The sequence below is a fragment of the Nematolebias whitei genome, chromosome 3 (assembly GCF_014905685.2).
Source record: "Nematolebias whitei isolate Nwh7 chromosome 3, NemWhi1, whole genome shotgun sequence".
In the NCBI taxonomy this organism is placed as follows: Eukaryota; Metazoa; Chordata; class Actinopteri; order Cyprinodontiformes; family Rivulidae; genus Nematolebias; species Nematolebias whitei.
Window position 1 is genome coordinate 28,177,104 of NC_056500.1, and position 19,883 is coordinate 28,196,986.

Genomic DNA, 19,883 nt, shown 5'->3' on the forward strand with positions numbered 1-19,883 from the left:
TATTATGCATTATTTAAGGGTGGCAGAGACAAAACTGACCAGTTTCTTGCCAAACAGTGAGCCAAATCTGTTCACCTAATATATTTCATCTAGAGTTGTTATATTCAACATTTCAGACTAAGTCACTACCTTGTGAGCACAATAAGCATTTGTAAACTTTTTTTTTTAGGATATATTAGTTGTAGATACAGTACTTATAATGCAGTAATAAAGTACAATATTATATGCTCAAGAAATGGGTTGACATCTTACCTCTCCATCAATCTGGTTTCAGGAAACAACACAGCACAACGACTGCTTCACTGAAGGTTCTTAATGACGTTGTTGAAGCACTGGATGTTAAGAATTATTGTGCTGCACTTTTCTTAGGCCTGTCTAAAGCTTTTGACACTGTGGATCATAACATCTTGTGTCATAAACTCTCAGAAATCGGTTTCTCAGATCACACCATTGGTTGGTTCTCTATCTCTCAGATCGGAGGCAATGTGTTCAACATAATGGTACTTCCTCCAGTTATTTAACAGTCAACAATGGTGTACCACAAGGCTCAGTCTTAGGACCCACCCTCTTTACAATTTACATAGGTAATGTAGGTCAGAGCATCCCTGATGAATCCTTACATTTCAATGCTGGTGACACAGTTGTTTATTGTCGAGCTATGACTTCCCTTCCCTCCATTGATTACGGTGACATTATTTACATGAATGCTCCTACAAGAACCCTGCAGATGGTGGATCTATCATGGTGCACTAAGATTCATAACTGGCTGTGAGTATCATTCCACCACTGCACCATGTGTTCACTGTTTAACTGGACATCATTAACTTCACGCAGACTCTCTCACTGGTACATTTTCATCTTTAAATCACTTCTTGGTCTGTTGCCTTCATACATCTCCTCCTACAGGTCTCTGCGTCCCCGTTTCCTGGAATATCTTAGAAAAAGACCTGATGATCTCGACCTTGACCTCTCTAGTGGCTTTAAGAATCTGTTGGACTCCTGGCAAGGACCAATGCAGACATGTTCCTGTTTTTAGTTTTCTACATTTGCCTTATAATCTAGCTGTTTTTGATACCTTTTTCTATCTATATATATATATATATATATATATATATATATATATCTGTATGCCTTTTTATGATCGTCTATTGTTGCTGATGTCCATTGTTGTCATCATTCTTTGTTGAAATCAGGTCTCTCTTGTAAATGAGTTCTCGAGGCTCAATGGGATTTACCTGTCTAAATAAAGGTTGAATGAATGAAAAAGCTACCTTCTTTAGTTCCGTTAGGTGTGCCCTCATCCTGACATGATGATTACAGACCTCATCTTAATTTTACATCTAGTTCTGAAAACAAAAAAAATAAACTTTGCAATAAAATCAAGACAATCCATCCAGCTTTACTTTAAACCTTTATTACCAATCAGTGGCTGATCGCTGCTCCTGCCAGCAGCACTAGAAACAGATCCGACAACGCCACCCTGTGGATGTTTATTCCAACAAATTCCAGAGTGTTTTGCTCCAACATGGTCCAAATGCTGTTGTTTGTGGTGGAAACCAGAACCTGAGCAAACAGCACCGAATTAGTTCAGTTTATGCATCTGGATGAATAAATATTTACACACGAGTTCTTGTGTATTCCAGAAAGAATGTTGTTTCTTGTTCACCATGAGCTCATAAAAATAATTTTGATCACCAAACCCCACCCCTCCCACAATAAAGTCTATTGATTTTCAATGTGTACATCAGATTAGACCCAAGACCATTAAAGTATTAAATAAAATAACACAAATAATCTTCACATTTGGATAAAATCAACTGGTCAATGAATTAAGGAGTGAGAGTTTGACCAAGTCAGTAATGCATAGAGCAGTGGGATTGGAAAGGGAGGTGTGGTTACTGTCTGGTCCGAGTTAATCTGTAGGGTTTGTTATGTTGCACAGACAGAAACTGTTGAAGACGGCGAGGAGAATCCTGGTCCTTTGTTCACGGTCTACCCAAGGACTTCTTTGTGGTCCAGAGATACGGTGCGCGGGATGCCTTTGCATGTCATAACTTTAACAGAGAGACAAATGAAACCTTCATGGCAACTTTCTCAAAGTTCATCAGGCGGAGACTGGTGACTCCTGCTCCAAGTTGTCTCCCTGTGCTGGGTGGAAACCACAAGCTGAAAATATGATGTGTGCAATGACCATCAGAGTTCATCCTTCTCCATCTGCTTGAAAGCCTCTAAGTCTTCCCTCCAGTCAGCCAGCAGCTCGTCCACTGACTGGCTGCTCGAGTCCGTGTCGCCTTCAGGCTCCTTTGTTTTCTCAGAGTCTCTCTCCTCCTCTTTAGGCTGAGCCGAATCAGCTTGTGCATCCATGTTACTCGTTTCTTCTTGCGGTGCTTCCTCTGCTGGAGTAGCAACAGGACTGACTTCCTCCCGTGCAGGAGAAACTTCATCGAGCCCCACCGTGCTAATTTGCGACTGGCTAACGGGTTCACACGAAGTGGGAGTTGTTGCTTCAGTTCGAGTGTCCTCCTCTGCTTCTTGCACGTCTGCACCTGAAAAGGAAGCGGGGGCAGAATGAACAGCTTTACATAAAAAGATGTACAAACACACACAAACACACACATGCTGCCAGTTATCTACACACACCTTCTGCTAGCCGTTCAGTTCAAAAATAGAACAGTTTTTATCAAGAGGCTGTCAACTATGACAACATGGTGTTGATTGTGAGTCATGTGCCCCCCCCCAAAAAAAAAAAATAAATAAATAAATATATATATCACTGTGAATTTAAATAGATCTGGCGAGAATGAGTGAGTACTCATCCTGTTTGGAAAAAAATGCAGCCGACTGTAGAAGTGTTAAAAGATGAGGTTGAGCTTTTGATGCAACCACCACAAAGTTACACTCAGAACCGTAAAGCTTCCACAGCTCAGGTCCAGAGGGACGTCTGGTATCTGTGATATATTATAGTTACAAAAACAAGCCTTTAACCAAATGCATCTGCATGCAGCAAGCAGAATGCAGACACAAAACTAATCGACAGTTCCTTCTGTGCTGTTGTGTAGCTGATAAAAATCCTGATGTCTTTTTTTATATTAGCGAATAATACCAGATACTCTCCAGTCTTGTTATACAACATAAAAAAGTTATAACATTAAGAACTCAGAAAGAGAGAAAAATGACAATACTGTAATAGCACTACACATTATGGTAGTGATCTTCAACACTATTGACCACATCATTCTCCTTGAAAAACTGAATAAATATGGTATTAGAGGATTAGCACTACAGTGGGTATCCAGTTGTTTGAAAAATAGGAGACAGTTTGTACAGGTAAATGATGTAAGATCTGAATTTTGTGTTAATGGATGTGGAGTTCCTCAGGGCTTTGTGTTGGGACCAAAGTTGTTTATTTTGTATGTGAATGATCTGGTTGACGTGTCAGGGCTTTTGAAGTGTGTTTTGTTTGCAGATGATACAACATGTTTTTGTCTGGGTGAAGATATTGAACGGATGTTAAGAGATGATACAGGCAGAATTCATAAAAATACAAACTTGGTTCTAACTTAAGTTTTCATTAAATTTGGAAAAAACAAACTACATGATATTTAGTAATAGAAAGAAAATTTTAGAAGTCTCATTTAAAATTGACAGTACTGAAATTCATAGTTAATGAAATAAAATTTTGGGACGTCTTTATTGATGAGAAGCCGACATGGAAATCTCATGTAAATTACTTGGGAAGAAAAATAGCTAAATCAGTTGCATTACTGTATGAAGTAAAAGTTTTTGAATGACAAAGCTTTATTAACATTTATTGTATAATGTAATGAATGTTCCATATTTAATTTATTGTATTGAAGTTTGGGGAAAAGCATGCAAAACAATTACCGGTACAAACCCTATTTTTATTTTACAAAAAAATATCTAAAAAATTATTAGTAGGAAGTGTTTTGGTCACCCAACGAATCCATTTTTTCATCAGTTGAAATTATTTAAATGTTACGATTTGTTTGAATATAGTATTTTACAAGTCATGTATAAAGCTCATAAAAAATATTAAATTAAAATTAGTTAAAAAAAGAGAGTCATTATAACATTAAGGGAATGGAAATGTTTGTAAAAAACCCATTTAGAACTAGTCTGAATGAGCTGCGTTGTAATTCAGGGAATAGGATTGTGGAACTGTCTTGATATTACCATAAAAATTTCTAAAACAATTTATATGTTTAAAAAGATGAACAACTTAAAATTGTTAGGAAAGTATGATACCATGTGAAGGATGCCTGATGTCTTTTGTTTTCACTTTGGGGATTGTTCAATCCTAAATTGTTGTTTGTAGTTATGTTTTTTTTTTAATAAGGGGCAGATATTATAAGAAATTTCTTTTTCTTTGTACACCCTTTTCATTCAATGTTGTTTTTTTTCTTTTTGATTAATTTGTTTTGTTTCTTTTAAATGAATGAATAAAAAATAAACAACATGATCTCAAACAGAATCCAGTGATTAGCAGGCAAAGAAAAAAGGAATGAAGGAGGGATACACACATTTCTAAATAACAACAAAAATGGTTGAATCATGTCATCTGGACTTCGTTTTTTTGTTAAAAAGAAACGTTTCGCCCCTCATCCAAGAGGCTTCGTCGGTCTGAGGCCTAGCCATCTGGTATTACCCAGAAGCCACCCTGACTCTTGTGTTTCAAGCCTGCCTCAGATACCCCTGAAGTCTGGCCTTTTCACTAATGGTTTCAAAAACGTTTCTTTTTAACAAAAAAAACGAAGTCCAGATGACATGATTCAACCTTTTTTGTTGTTATATACCTGGATGACTGAGAAAACAAACTTTGTGATTTCTAAATAACATTAAGGAAAGAGAAATGAAGCAAACACTGAAAGTTGGAAAAGATACTTACTGCCCTCAATCAGGCTTCCAGGAAGAGTTTTACCTTTGAATATGGCTGCTGCTCATCCAAAGAAAAGTGGGGAATAGAAAAGCAAGAGAAACCAAAAGAAAGAAAGGACATAAATTTACAGTTTATAGGGAATAAAAGGATTTGGAAATATAAGAAAAGAATAAGGAAGGATATGATAGCAACACGCCACATAACTTTTATTTGAAGAAACACACAAGACTCAGGGGAGTGATGGATGGAATGTGGAGATCAGAAGAAAGAATATGGACACACCTCTGTCCCTGGCTTTGTCGCTCAACAGCACCTCCACTTCTCTGTACTCCTTCAGCGCCTCCAGCAGGATGTTGCCCTCCTTGTGGAAGAGAAAGAGGAGCGGAACGGTGACGTCGTCGGTGTTGCGTCCGTCTCCGGCCATCTGAAACAGTGGAGCTGTGTCGCTGCTGCTGCCCTCATTATCATCTGGAAAGAATGAGGTTACGCACAAAAAGTTAGGAAACTACTATCTTTAACTTATTCCTTTGATTACGCTTTGTCTAAACATTTTAGTTGATAGTTATTTTATGAGAACTTGTAGCAGTTATAAAATAAATTTGTATACAAATATTTTTGTTAAATTAAAAAAAACAAACTTCTGTTTAATTATTCAGTGATCGTGTTATGAGCAGGACTCTACTAGACTGAATGGCTTCAAGGTAATCTAGTTATTGTGCGCTGATCTTGTCTGAGTAATCATCTTGTGTCGTTTGCCATCCCCACTGACCGATAACGATGCCTCCGATGGCGCCGGCCTTCTGGATGTGTCTGGCCTTCTCTGCAAACATGCACTGACCCCTCTGGAGCAAAGCGATGTGGCCTTGGACGTACTCGGCGTTAGTGATCTCAGAGCAGCCGCTGTAAGGTTCAGCCACGGTCACAAATCCTCGAACCTGCAACGCACGAGGAAGAAACCCATGCGTTTTATGACAAGATGTTCCCTGATGTTGGATTCTGTTTCTGAGACGACTCTTCATTAGCATCGACAGCAGAGCTACAAAACTCACCCCTGTGGCACTTTTGGACAGGTCTGTGCCAAACTGTGCTGGTCCTGCAGTCAGCACAACCCTGCCGAAGAACGGATGCGAGACGATCTGGATGGCTCTGGGAGGCAGCTGCTCTTTCTGCTGCTGGCTGGACAGCTCCATCATCTCCTGCATAAATCGAACGCCGTCCTCTGCTGCAACAGCGCTCACCGCCTGAGTACAGGTAGGACAAAGTGGCAGAGAGGAGTGATTAATAAGAATTCATGTAGTGCAGAGGTGACCAAAAAAAAATAAATAAACATGCAACCATTTGGATTTTATATTTTTTTATGAGAATCCTCCATTTTCTGTGTATTCTTGCAGCAGTAGTAACCTGTGTAGCATGCTGGACCAGCTGCACTCTGCCATCTTTCAGGTGGATGAGGCTGACTCCCATCCTCCTTAGCAGCTCCAGATGTTCAGGGTTGTTAGCCATGAAGTCCTGAGCCCTGAGAGGAGGACGACCCATGCCAGGCTCCCTGAGTGAAGGTAAACAGTAAATAAGAATTGACCATTTTAGAACATTTTATACTAAAACTTTACAACAAGAAGAACCAGAAGAGGGCAGCACGGTGGCGCAACTGGTAGAGCTGCTGCCTAGTGCCTATCAGCGAGCAGGTCCCTGGTTCAAACCCCAGTCCAGGGGCCTTTCTGGTTGGAGTTTGCATGTTCTCTCCGTGCATGCGTGGGTTTTCTCCGGGTACTCCGGTTTCCTCCCACAGACCAAAAACATGCATGTTAGGCTGATTGGTAACTCTAAATTGTCCCTAGGTGTGAGTGAGAGAGTGAATGGTTGTTTGTCTCGTTTGTCTCTATGTGTCCCTGTGATGGACTTGCGACCCGTCCAGGGTGTACCCCGCCCCTCGCACAGTGATGGCTGGACATGGGCACCGGCGACCCCCGTGACCCAAAATGGAAGAAGCGGGTAAAGATAATGGATGGATGGATGGATGGATAACCAGAAGGGATACAGCCGTTTCCAAACTCAGATTAAAAGTGCAGACTGACAATCTGTTTAAAATGGTATGTGCATATATATATATATATATATACCTGTAAGGGGCAGGACGCGGGCAGCTTTTATCAACGGCGCTACGGATTGGCTCTCTCAAGTTACGAGGGAAGGCGGGGTCGGGAAACAGGAGTCGAGTGTTTGGACAAGTCCAGTCAAAGTTGGAGTCGTCCAGCTCCTCATCTGACTGAAACGTGAGAACGGATTTTATCCTTACCTGGAACACCTGAACACTTTATTCACTTTAAATAAGATTTAAAACACATTAAAATTATATTACAGTTCTGTTTGAGGTAGGGGCTGAGGAGTACGGGGCTGTGGACAGCGACAGAGGCAGTAAATGTGCTTCAGTTGTGAAGACGTAGTCCTCCACGTCAAAAGGAAGGTCCTCTGCTTCAGCAAACAGCAGGAAGAGATACTTAAACATCTCAGCGAGGAAGAAGGAGTCCATTCTGAAACAGAGAACACGTAAACATGTTGAGCCACACACACCTATTATAACCACAGCTTTTTGTATTTAAATGATCACTATGGACACGTATGTTGAATCTATGCACAATTTGAAGGGACTAAAGTTACTAAAATTATTTACAGATTGGTATTTTTACAGTGAATATTGTTAAAATAAATCATAAAACAGTTAAATCGTGTCATCTGAACAGTTTCTTTTTGGGAGAAACGTTTCATCTTTCATCCAAAAGACTTCATCAGTCTGAGGCGTGCCACCTCAGGCCAGGAAGAAACGTTTCTCCTCAAAAGAAACTGTCCGGATGACATGATTCAACCTTTGTTGTGATTGTTAAAGAATATATTTTCTTTAAACATAATCCGAATCTGTCCTTATGCATGCTCAATAATCCAGCTAGATGAATCTAACAAGGTTGAGTCAGGTCCTCTGGATGGATTCTTCTTTGCTGAAATATTTCATATTTTATCCAAAAGACTTCTTCAGTCTGACGAGCTGAAGAAAATATGTTTCAACAAAGAAGAATCCAATTATGAAGAATTGATTATTTTATTCTTTGAATATATGAATACACCTTTCATAAATATTAAGAATAAGTATTTTTAAATGTTGTAACTACTTGTGTGTAGTCAGTCTCCCATTGTTGAATAAACACAGAGCCTTTATGTACTGACCGGTCCTCGTGGCTCCCTGTGCGCACATCCTTCATGGCAGCAAAACCGCAGGGCACACGAGCAAAGCGGTTGAGGTTGAACAGTATGGTGCGACCTGCCTCCAGGTAGTAAGGGTCTCCTGTGGCCTGAAGGAACGAGAGGTCGCAAAGGTGATTATGACAAATGGTGGCACATCTGCTATGAAGGGAGCTCCAATGAAACGTGAAGAGCTCGAAGAGACGATTTCAGAAACAGGATCAGTCAACATGAACAGCTGCTTGTGATATTTATACTGGAGTTGCTGGATTATTGGGAAAAATTATATTTCTGATAAATTCAGTAAATTTCAGGGCACTTTCATGACAAAAATAAACGTTTACACACAAGAACGACATCACAAAGTGATTTCAACAGCATACATTTTTATGCCTCTGTGCTGTCAGTCAAAAGAAAACATGCATTTTGTCAGCTACTTGATAAAATACCTTATAGAGGAAATAGGTGCTCTCTGCAAACTCAGGCCTCAGGGGATGCTGGGCCCAGTGTACCCTGAAATCAGTAGTGAAGGCCTGAGGACAGACAAAGAAGGGCAACGTGGTCAGCACACATTCAGGAGAAAAACCAAAGTGCATTCTTTATTTCCATGCAGTTTTGACGGACAGCTCAAGTCGTAAACAGCAACTTGAGTCCACATTCAAATACCAGTGTCTCTGATTTAAGCTGCAGTTTAACAATAAATGTATTACTTTTGACTCCTGCACAGTAAGATTACCTCTGGGAGGAAGTTGTGTTTTTTGGTCACTTGATATAACATTTCATGAGTCTCAATTGCAGGGCGGATATCTCCCTTTAACACCTGAGAAATAAACAACACGTACACAGGTGATGAAACATCTAAAGGGTCAATAAAGGCAATAAATGATTGACATCACAATATAATCGGACCTGCAAACCAGGGAAGAAGGCCAGCAGAGAGTCCATCCAGGTGCGAGCAGGAAGCAAAGGTTTGTGGATGTGGACATCCAGCAGCAGAGGAGGCTGGCTGATATATTTCATTATAGATGCATAGTGCTAAATTGGACAATGTGGGATGAATACAAAAAAAAAAAAAAACAGACAACTTTTTATAGGCACACAAAGTTTCATGCCACACATGAGCCGGCTTTTATAAGCCTGCCGACCTAATGCACCTGAAAACATGACTTCAAGCTTTCAGTGGTATTTCTTAACCTTATTAAATATTTACTGCAAAGTAAGAAGCAATCAATAACTAATTTATTATTCATTAAGAGCTTAACACTGGAAAACTGAGAAGGTTTGATCCGACATAATAAATATATCTAAAACCAGATGTAAAATTTTAAAAAATATTTAATTTCCCCCATCACAAGATGAAAACTGATTAAAATGTGTTTTTGGTCTTAAAATGTTATTATAAAACAGGATGCATCAAATTATTCATCAGTATGTGTGTGTGTGTGTGTGTGTCCTCACAGTATTGAACCGCTGCAGAAACTCGTCATCTCCCAGGAGGACGTAGGCCTTTAGGAGGTATTCATAATACGAGTCGATTCCTGCTCCGACTCCACTGTCTGGAAACATGAAAAGAATTTATCCCCACATGACGCAACAGAAACCAGAGGACACGGGTTCTGCTTGGCCTCATTCACGCCTAAATCATTCCTGTCTGACTTCACCTTTAACAGCCAATAAACCTATGTCACCTCCTCACCGTTCCTACTCATCTTCACTCCTTCCTGCCTCTCACTCCCCACACGCCCTCTCACCTCTTCGGACCCACTCCCCAGAGTGGATGTTGATGGTGGTTCCAACCAGATTGCTGTTTCTCTGTCGCTTTTCCCACAGAAAGTCCAGGGCTCTCCGGGCGTGCTCCTACGTGTGTATGAAGAAAGGAGGATTATTGATTTAAAACCTAATAATCAGTCTGCGAGCTGAAGAAATTTTTTTCCTCGTGTGTTTTTAATAATTTCACACACACTTCTCCAAATTAACATGAATAAAATCAACGTAATAAAGTTGAATTTTGAGCGTTATCAGTGACACCCTTCTTTTTTTTTTTCTGCTTCTGTTTCACAAGTGGAAACATTTACTCTGAAAGAGGGTCTGCTTTTAAGAAAACAATAGCTGCAACCATTAAAGACTTTATTAAGGGAAGATTTAAGCTCAATCATCCAGATAGAAATATTAAAAAAAGTAAAGTCAGGTCCTCTGGATGGGTTCAAAAAATAAAAATAAATAGGTGTCCTTAAAAATAATTAAATTTAAGTTAAGAATAATAACAATAACAATAATAATCATTAACTATAATATAATAATTATACATATAATATGTAATATATAGTTATTATTATGTAAATTATATATATATATAATGCATTATTAATATATTATATAGTATTTTATATAATAATAATAATAATAATAATAATAATAATAATAATAATAATAATATAGTATAAATATATATATATAACAATTACAATAATTATAATAATTAAATAAAATAATTAAAAATAATAGGTGTCCTTAAGGAAGGACACCTAAATTTAAATACATTTTTAATCTATAGCATCCCGGTTAACACTGTTCATGTATTTATGTACCCACCTCTTTGTATTACATTTTTAATGCCACATAAATAGAATTATAGTTGCATTATTGTGATTTGGTCTATTTTATATATAATCCCAACATGCCAAAGGTTGCAGAATTTAAAAAAAAAAGTGTTTGTTTAAATCTAGCACAAACGTACTAGTAGAACTAAAGAGCTCTTGTTTATGTACATTGCTCTTTTTTGAATCAAATAAATAATAACACAAATCTAAGTGACATTAGATCTGCACACCAAGGTTCTCCTATGTCTAACAGGAGTAATACTAAATAATTAGATCACAAAATACAGCAGGTGAGCCATAAAAAGGCAACTTATAATGAGCAAACATTAATTTGGAATTTAGAGTCAAGTTAGAAATGACTATTAATAAAAACTCTAAGGTGTTTTAATTTGTGGTTTTATGATGACAAACGTTGTCAGAGTGAAGCTATCCACCTCTTCCTAGAATAAAATAAACTCATCACTTCGAAGAAAAAAACATTTTCTCCTCTAACTCCATTCCACCATTAAAATAGCATTCTGCATTTGGGACCTGTTCCAGCCGTCTATAAATGAATGTAGTGCTTGATGCGGGTGCCAGAGTCTCCCACTTGTTCCTCAGTTCAAAGTTGCTGTGAATCAAAGTTTATTAAATACATTTTGAATGAGAATTCATTTATCCCTGAATTTAAATGTAGTAATATTAGATTGTTTGACCTATTTTTTTAAATCCAGAACAAATGAGATATTTTATCAATCTTATAAGTTATTTTGTTCTTTGTTAAGTCATCACAGGAGGAAAAACAGACAACCTGATAAAATATCTTTGAACTGTGAGATTAAACACATGGAAGCATCTCATTCAAGCACAGCAAGGCCACACAAATTCAATGCATTCACACCAAATTGTGGTCACTTTAACAGAAAGCTTGATTAATGCCAGAAAAGTCTTAAAATATAAAAGTGGGCTAAAAATATAAGTAAATAAAGATTTTTAAAAAAGGCTTTAACTGAAGATGACAGCCATAAAGACAAATTTTAACAGCAAGCAACGTCATGTGCAGGGGGTGCACATAACTGGTACGCAGGTACGCATGCGCAACAAAAATCAGGAATGCGTAGCATCACCTGTGTTACCAAATGCATTTGCGGACTTGGCCGTCAAGTTATCAGGAGGATCTGGAAATTTCCAGGTGGGCCGGTCTGATGTGTGGGCTGTTTTTTTAAAGAAATTTTTATTATCAGCATTAAAACTCGGAATACCGATACCACTGCACCTGGGCCGCCCCGCCTACACCCAGGGTCATCGGCGGGCGGCGGCAGAGGTTTTTTTTTTTTGGAACGAGTCAACCCAACCTGTCAATCAATCCAGTAGATGTGTCCGAAACTGACCAATCGACGACCTCAATTTGTCCCGAAGGTAAACGCCATGGCCTGTCACGATAACAAAATTTTGCTGGGCGATTACCGTAATTTACTCGGAAATTATTGCGATAAACGATAATATTGTTTGAAATTTGACAATAATTAGTCATTATTGTTAAATTTAAAGAGAAATATTTAATTTGTTTTGCGTGTAGAACCTTTTTTCGACCACCGGATGGCAGTATAAGACTGTTAGAACTGAAGGATGGATAGTGAGGGAGCGAGCAGCGTGTCACTTTAAGAAAAATGGGAGGGAGGCCCCTTGACTTGACATGGGCTGTTTCTCTTCGATTCTCAAAATGGCGGATGCTCGGTGTGGTTTGAACTCTTTAGCATAGCATTTATCATACAAAGCTTTTAATAAAAAAAAATCAGCAAACTAGTTCTCAGCTTCTTTTTACAGAGAAAAACAACTTTTAACGATACAAAAACACGATTTTAAGACAGTTTAAATGTATTTTAAGAGGAGAGAGGAAAGGTAGGGGTCAGTGAAGAGAACCAGAGTTGAACTTTTCGTCATCCAGTGTCTTCAGTAGAAAGAGACAAAGAAACGATAAATCCGATAAATGAAAATGAGGTTGATAATTTTCATTTATCATGTGATTAATTGATTTATGGTTTATTGTGACAGGCCTATAAAAGCCCCTTACCAGCACACATATACAGCCCATCAGTTTTTTTTTTCTAAAACTATATTAACAACACAAAACAGAACAATGCAACAAGATACAAATACAAACTTGTGAAGGGTATCATAACTACATTTCACAAAATGTTTTTTTTTTTTTTTTACAAAATAATGAAAGAGAAAAAATACCAAGGAAGTATATCTGCAGCATCTGCATCATCTACCATGCAAAAAGCTGAAGCAGAGGATAGTGGGAGTGACACTGAGGAAGACAGTGAGGAAGGTGGCACTTATTAAGACAAAGCTGCATGTGGACTCACCTGAGGAGCCCACTAAAAACGTTATGTGCACCCCTGGTCATGTCTGTCATTATGAAAGTGGTGGATTGGCTATGGAAGATTTCTAGGGCTGCAACTAACGATTATTTCAATAATCGATTCATCGGTCAATTTTTTTTCTCTTTTTGTCCGATTAATCGATGGATCAACAAAAAAAAATGTTTTAATTTCCACCCCTTTATTCCAAAATTGAACATTTGACTGACATAGCAATTCGTACAAAAAACAGTTTGCTATTTGACTATTCTGTTAGTAAAATATTGAATAATAAAAAATAAAAGTTATTCAAATAGCTTAAAAAAATAAATGTACACAAATATATACAAATGTATCTTTATACCTGCACAATATAATAATAATAATAATAACAATAATAATAATAATAATAATAATGTCATCACAATGTCAGCACTGCATGTTTCCATACAATGGCGAAATTATTCTCTGCATTTAACCCATCCACCACCAGGTGGTGCAGTGGGCAGCTATTGAAAGCGCCCGGGGGGCATTTTGGGGATGAGGCGTGCTGCCCAGAGACGCCACGTGATGTGCAGTGACTGGGGATCGAACCTGGGACTTTTGGGTCCCAAGCCGGCTGCCCTCATATGTAGCTACTTTGTAAAATGTGTCCTTGAGGGAAGAGTGTAACCTGGATTAAAAGTGTGGATTATTGTAACCTGGATTAAAAGTGTGGAATATTGTAACCTGGATTAAAAGTGTGGATTACTGTAACCTGGATTAAAAATGTGGATTATTGTAGTGAAGCCTTCGTCTTCAACCATCGACAGAGGCCTCATGTCAGTGACGATCATTTAAGGATGATTTCAGTGAAGACAGCTGCTGCTGTGGTGTCCATGATGTCTGTCCATCATGAAGGATGTTGTTGTTTGTTGTTGTTTTCTGGAATGAGAAAGTAAATATGTATTATAACATAATTTACAGCAACTCAAGAAATGCCTTGTTTCACCTACAGTGTTAGGTTCAGGCAAAAGTAGCTCAAAGAGCAATTAAACACACACACACACACACACACATATAAAATACTTAATTACACACATTTGAGTAGATGTAATAAATTACTTTAATTCCTGTTTAAATGCAATTCATCCTGCCATACTTGCAGTGTCTTCAGACTTTGCCAGCAAATTAAAAGTTGAAGCTTAATCATTAAATTATTATCTTTGTGTTAGATTTATTTATAAATCACATTTAAACACTGCTTGTACCAATTAATTTAAATAAAAAGTAACACACGTTCTCTATCACCGTCATTAATCAGATAAACAAACAAACAAACAACTTCATCTACAGAGACTGACGTTACGTTTTCTCACTTGGAAACAGAACAATGTGTTAAATTGTGGAGACTCACCTGCAACACGAGCTGGGAGTGAGACGAGTTGTATCAGCTGTTTAGCTCCTTCCTCCTCCTCGTGACTCAGACATGTTTACTTTTATCTCCGTGGTTGTCTCTTGTCGGCAATTTTCAAAGCGGCATGCTTCTCATTTTTTATCTTTGTGAAGTTCTCCCACACTTTGAAGGACTTGGGTCGAACAGTTTTCGCTGCGTTGGTCATTTGTAAAATTTACTTAATTTCCTTTGAAAACACTCTGCTCTGTTTCCACCTCGCTCTGTTCAACTCGTGCTGCAGAGTTTTTTTTTCAAACTTTATTCAGTCAGTCAACATTGACAATGAACTGCAGGTGAACAAAATGGCTCTGCAGCGCCGTGAAAGACGCATAATCACGCGACACAACGAATCGATAATGAAATTCATTGCCAACGCTTTTAATCATCGATTTTTATCGATTTTATCGATTCGTTGTTGCAGTCCTAAAGATTTCCAAATTATAATTCATGCTGCAACTTGAGGAACGATGAGTGGCATTTTTGTTATGTGAATGCTAATGGTAAGTTTGTAAATCAAGTTGTTTCTTTTTCCCTTCTAATCAGATTATTAGTAAGCTGTGTGAGTAGTGTTGAGAAAATTTTACAAACTGTGGAAGACTGACACAGATGTCACCGAGGACACATTTAGAAGACACATGCAGTTTTCATATCTCCATTCACAATGAAGCGATTTCAAAAACAAGAAACTGCAAACCTGACCCAAAGAAACCCGAGTCACTTTCAGGGTGTGGCTCTTTGGTACTGCCTGGGCAAATATGTGCAGACTTTAACTAATCACGATCGAGTTTTAAAGATCAAGTGAATTTGTCACAAACATAATTAGATAAACTCTAAAGTTTAACTTAGTTTGGTGGTTTATCACAGTTCCTTTAAGAAATCTAGAAAAAAAAAGTTTTTCTTCATTATAGATGCAGTAGCTCTATTTTATGGAATAATTTAATCAAATTGTGTACAACACTTATATTATTGCAAATGTAAGTGCATCAGATTAGAGAATACCTCAAACACAGGGTCCCCGGTGAATCGACTTAAGGCAGCAAACTCCAGAATCATGGTTCCTGCACACGCGGTGCAAGTGTCCGTTTCTGTGCCCGTTCGTGTCTCAGGACCCCTGACACCGTGTTTCAAGTTCACCTTGAAAGCAGAGGGAAAAGGAAAAATAAACACCTGTTTTGAGAGCCGCGTTTGGTTTGCAAGCCTCTTCAAACAGAAGCTTTAAACAGCCGGGAGCAGAGCGGCGAGGCAGAAAACAAAAAATATGCAGTTTCGATCCGACACTTTTTCAATCGTATACAAAAGCAAGTCTATGCTTAAAAAAAAACGTCTCCTGCAGAACGTTAAAGACGGAACATTTTAACAAGCTGACGAATCTGTGTTTGACGATCCTTCGTACTAAAGAGATGCTGCAACAACTATGAGAGGAAATACAAGCCTACAATCTTTTTTATGCCTTACACACCAGCTGTCCTCTGTATTCAAACACACAAAATCATGAAAAAATGGACGCATTATGGTTTCACGTCAATGTGTGTGTGTGTCTCACCCTGGGATAAGGCAGGCCGCTGCTGGTGTTGAAGGCTGGTAGCAGTCGGAGTCCCAGGTCTTTGGCCATATGCAGGAGCTCATCCTGATACCACTGCATGTGCTGCTCGCCCTCCTTCAGCATCACAGCCATGGAATGACCCCCCAGCAGACCCCTGAACATACACACAAGACAAATTTATATACTGTATATTATGCTTTTGGACTTCAATCGTTTTGCATCACTTACAAATACATTAAAAAAGTACTACTGTAGAGCTTTTTCACTCATAATTGTACTAACTGTCGACAGTACAACCCAGTCTCACCCGAGGACTCGAATGTTAGTTTCAAAGACTGACACCACAATGTCATTGTCCAGCCGTACATCTGACAGGACTCTCCTCACCGCAGCCTCAAACTCTGTTGTCTTATTTAAAAGCTGGAAGGGAGAAACAGCACGAAGAAGGCTCAGTAATAAACACGGTCATGTTTTAAGAGCAAAGAAAAAAACAGAAGTAACGATCTGAAAGTGCTCCTTTAAGAGCTTCATCACAGGCTTCATAGATATTCATATATTCAATTGATACTTTTAAACTACACCTATTTGTTACTTTCTTCCAGTAAGAAGAGGCAAAAAACAAACAAAAACTCAGCAATACATCAGTACTCACCACCAAAGTATCCAAAGTGTCTATGAGGGTCAGAGAAAACCTGGCAGCGAGAGTCAACAGACAGCAACATGTTTTACTGATTTATTTCACACAACTTGTTGAGATTTAATAAAAATAAAACCAGTAAAAGTTCAATCTTAGCCTGAATCCATACAGAACAGCATTAAAAACGTCAAAGTTGACACTGAGATTATAAATTATTTACATGAAAAAGAACAAAAGAAGGTATTGCACCAAGTTAACCAATCAGAATTAATGAACTATTCTAAATATCTATTGGCAGACTTTTCCCCACCAAAAACAAACAAACACTCATTCAGAGCACTGTTGCAGAAGTTTCCAATAAAAAAATAAATAAAAAAAAGAGGACTGGCTGGATCAATGTGTTTTTTGATATATACAGGGAACGTGGGTTTATAAAGCACTCAGTAGTCTTGAGTGAAAGCACAAGTCTGATCTGCCTTATAAACATAAACTAAATGAAGTTTTTAGATCATTAATCCAACTCAATGCTACATCAGACTGCAACTTCTTGATTCGTTGAAATAAGACGCAACATTCAAATTTACAAGCAAACGTTTGTTTTCCTGTCTTTGTACTTTTGCTTTAACTTGTGCTCTCGTTTTCTTTGTTGCCTTTAGGACAATTTCAACTTATTACTACATAATAAAAAAGTTAATAAAAGTTAGTAATAATAATACTGTTTTATTCCTCTGGCACAACATCAATGTCACCTTTAAATTGCTCATCTTTATTATGTAAAGTACTTTTAATCTACGGCTTCTATTTAATATATGAAGCTACCTTTTCATTCCAGGGAAATGTCTCAACAATATAATTTAAATTGTGGCTTTCAGCATCTTAAATTAGCTGTTTACTCTTTGACGTGCATGAGCAAACAATAAGACCGTGTGTGACGACGTTCGTCTCATAATTTCCAAATAAAACTCAAGACGTCTTGTAAGGTCTATGTGTTTTGCTACTTACTTGCCGAGTGCATCATCCACATCTCCCCGACTGGGTTCGAGCCCACGTACTCGTCCTCTGCAAGTTAGAGGCATCAGCTCATCTGCTGGATATGCATGGTCCTGGAATAAACACAAACACACTTTAGACACCACTGTTGTATTAAAGACTGAGAAGAACAACAAAGTTTCATGGCTGCATAATTCATTATTCACAAGAGAAATATCTGGGAAAGTGAAGCTACGCTACTCATAAATAACACAAGCAGGAACACATATTTTAGTCTTCTCAGATACAAATACTAGTTCTGCAGCTTCGTAGGCTTGTAATATGATTGTGTAAAGATGGAAAACTCACCATATAATTCTGATATGCATGGTCAAACATTTCAACCACTTGGTTCCTTCGATGAAAGAACACAAATATAAATTAAGGTGATTAATATCCTTCCAAAAATAAAAAAAATTAAAATGCTCCTTTGTGTTTACTCTCAAAGTGTTCTGTCTTTAACGTACCTTAACTTTTGCTTCTCCTCTCGTGTCATAGGCTTTCCAAAGCTGCATATTGCTCCAAACAGCATCAGTAAGAACAAGACAGGCGACATTGTGGCGTGGTGAGGAGATGATGTGAGCATGTAACTACAATTCAGCTGTGTAAATGTTTAGCCATAATTACTGCCCTAACCGAACAAAAGCACACGAACATCTTCCAAGTGATATATATTAAATGAGATCATGCCTAAAAGTTCCTGTGTCTCTGACTACAAGATAACAGATAATATCTTCTACCCTAACTTGCTGCTCAGCTATGTGTTGAACTGAAACAGGACAGATGGCCTGAGTGAGCACACAAACAATTTACAAGTGGAAACTCAAGGTAGGCAAGAATGTTGTTGTTTCAAGTAAGAAGATATCCGGGAATATCTACTAGAGATGTGCCAAGAAAAAGTAGTAAACTCTGTTCCACGTCCTGTTAGCAGGTCGGTGTTAGCTCCTTTTTTTTTTTTTTTTTTACCTTTCCAGCTGTCACCTGAACCCACGAGACACGTTGACAGCAAAACACCGGTCTTAGTTACCTCCACTACCTTCAGAGGGAGGGAAACGCCTCTGATAAAGAAATCCTAACATGTAAAAAGAAAAAACAATCTCGTTTTAAGGTGCCTTTTTACGGATCGGTAAACAGTAGAAGTCTCAGGCCAGCGGAACAAAAATTAATCATTAAGAATCCGTCACTTCTCTCGTCATCGTTACTTACGATAAAACACTCTCTTGAACAACTTAAACCAAAATCAAGACAACGTCCCTTTAAAGATAATTTCCTTAAAAGCTCCCATTGGCACTCCGGACGCCGTTTTGTAGAAACAAGTTAATTATTTCCTCCGCTTGGCAGTTTTCTTCTTTCGTCAGTAAGACAGCGACCGATCGGTTGTGACGGTTTAGCCAGCTATGCTAAATTTAGCTGGAGTAATGACAAAGCATTGCTCCGAAATACAAAATACATTAAAATCAAGAGTCTCCATTGTTGAAGAGCGAAGCTAATCCCTCTGCCTCTTCTGTCATTTTGAGGTATGAAATCTTTACAGCCCCAGTCTATTATCGTCACACCGAGAGAGCAGCCTTCACGAACCGGATACGCTAGATGTAAACGTCGACAACTTCCGCTTCCTGACTGTGACGTGAGCAATTTACCCTGAGTTTAGACTCTCAGGCAATTCTTTTTTTTTTTTTTCGATCTGAATGTAACCAGTGGCACATTCAAAAAACGTTCAATACAAAAGTTGTTTTTGTATTGAACGTTTTTTGAAGTTATCACGTCCTGGATGACTGAGAATCTTCTCCAGCAACCAGTGTCACCTGTTGGTGCTCCACTTCACTGACTGAGAGGCGAGCAGATGAGAGTAGGTGTGTTCTTTCAGAAATGTTTGTCAGAGACCTCTGATGATCTGTTGTTGGGGTGTGTGGTAAGAAATCACATATTTATCATGATCTGGTGGTTTTAAAACCTCAATGCAGGTATCTCTCCTAATGTGTTGTTTGGATGTTGCAGTGTGGTCACACAAGGGTTTAAGGTGTTTTCTACATCCAGCTGCATGTGGGTGTGACAACGTGCCAGGTATAGTTTGTTTTTTATATAAATGTATTTTAATGACTATTAAAATTAATTGTATATGGAACTGTCAAGTAATTAATTGGATTTTGATGTCTTTATAGT

General features: G+C 38.3%; 1 protein-coding gene across 1 annotated transcript; it reads right to left on the minus strand.

Moving 5' to 3' along the window:
- Positions 1-1,430: 1,430 nt before the first annotated feature.
- Positions 1,431-19,417, minus strand: edem3 (ER degradation enhancer, mannosidase alpha-like 3). The gene is made up of 21 exons (XM_037698170.1): positions 18,188-19,417; positions 18,030-18,075; positions 17,694-17,794; positions 16,707-16,746; positions 16,362-16,474; positions 16,055-16,208; positions 15,511-15,645; positions 9,883-9,988; positions 9,590-9,687; positions 9,041-9,166; positions 8,868-8,951; positions 8,581-8,664; positions 8,117-8,241; positions 7,257-7,428; positions 7,018-7,163; positions 6,299-6,443; positions 5,947-6,138; positions 5,667-5,832; positions 5,180-5,365; positions 4,907-4,954; positions 1,431-2,546 (listed from the first exon to the last, which is right to left on the minus strand). Exons 1-21 carry the CDS (start codon positions 18,304-18,306, stop codon positions 2,194-2,196), a joined length of 2,739 nt encoding a protein of 912 aa, XP_037554098.1. The 5' UTR covers positions 18,307-19,417; the 3' UTR covers positions 1,431-2,193.
- Between the last annotated feature and the right edge of the window lie 466 nt (positions 19,418-19,883).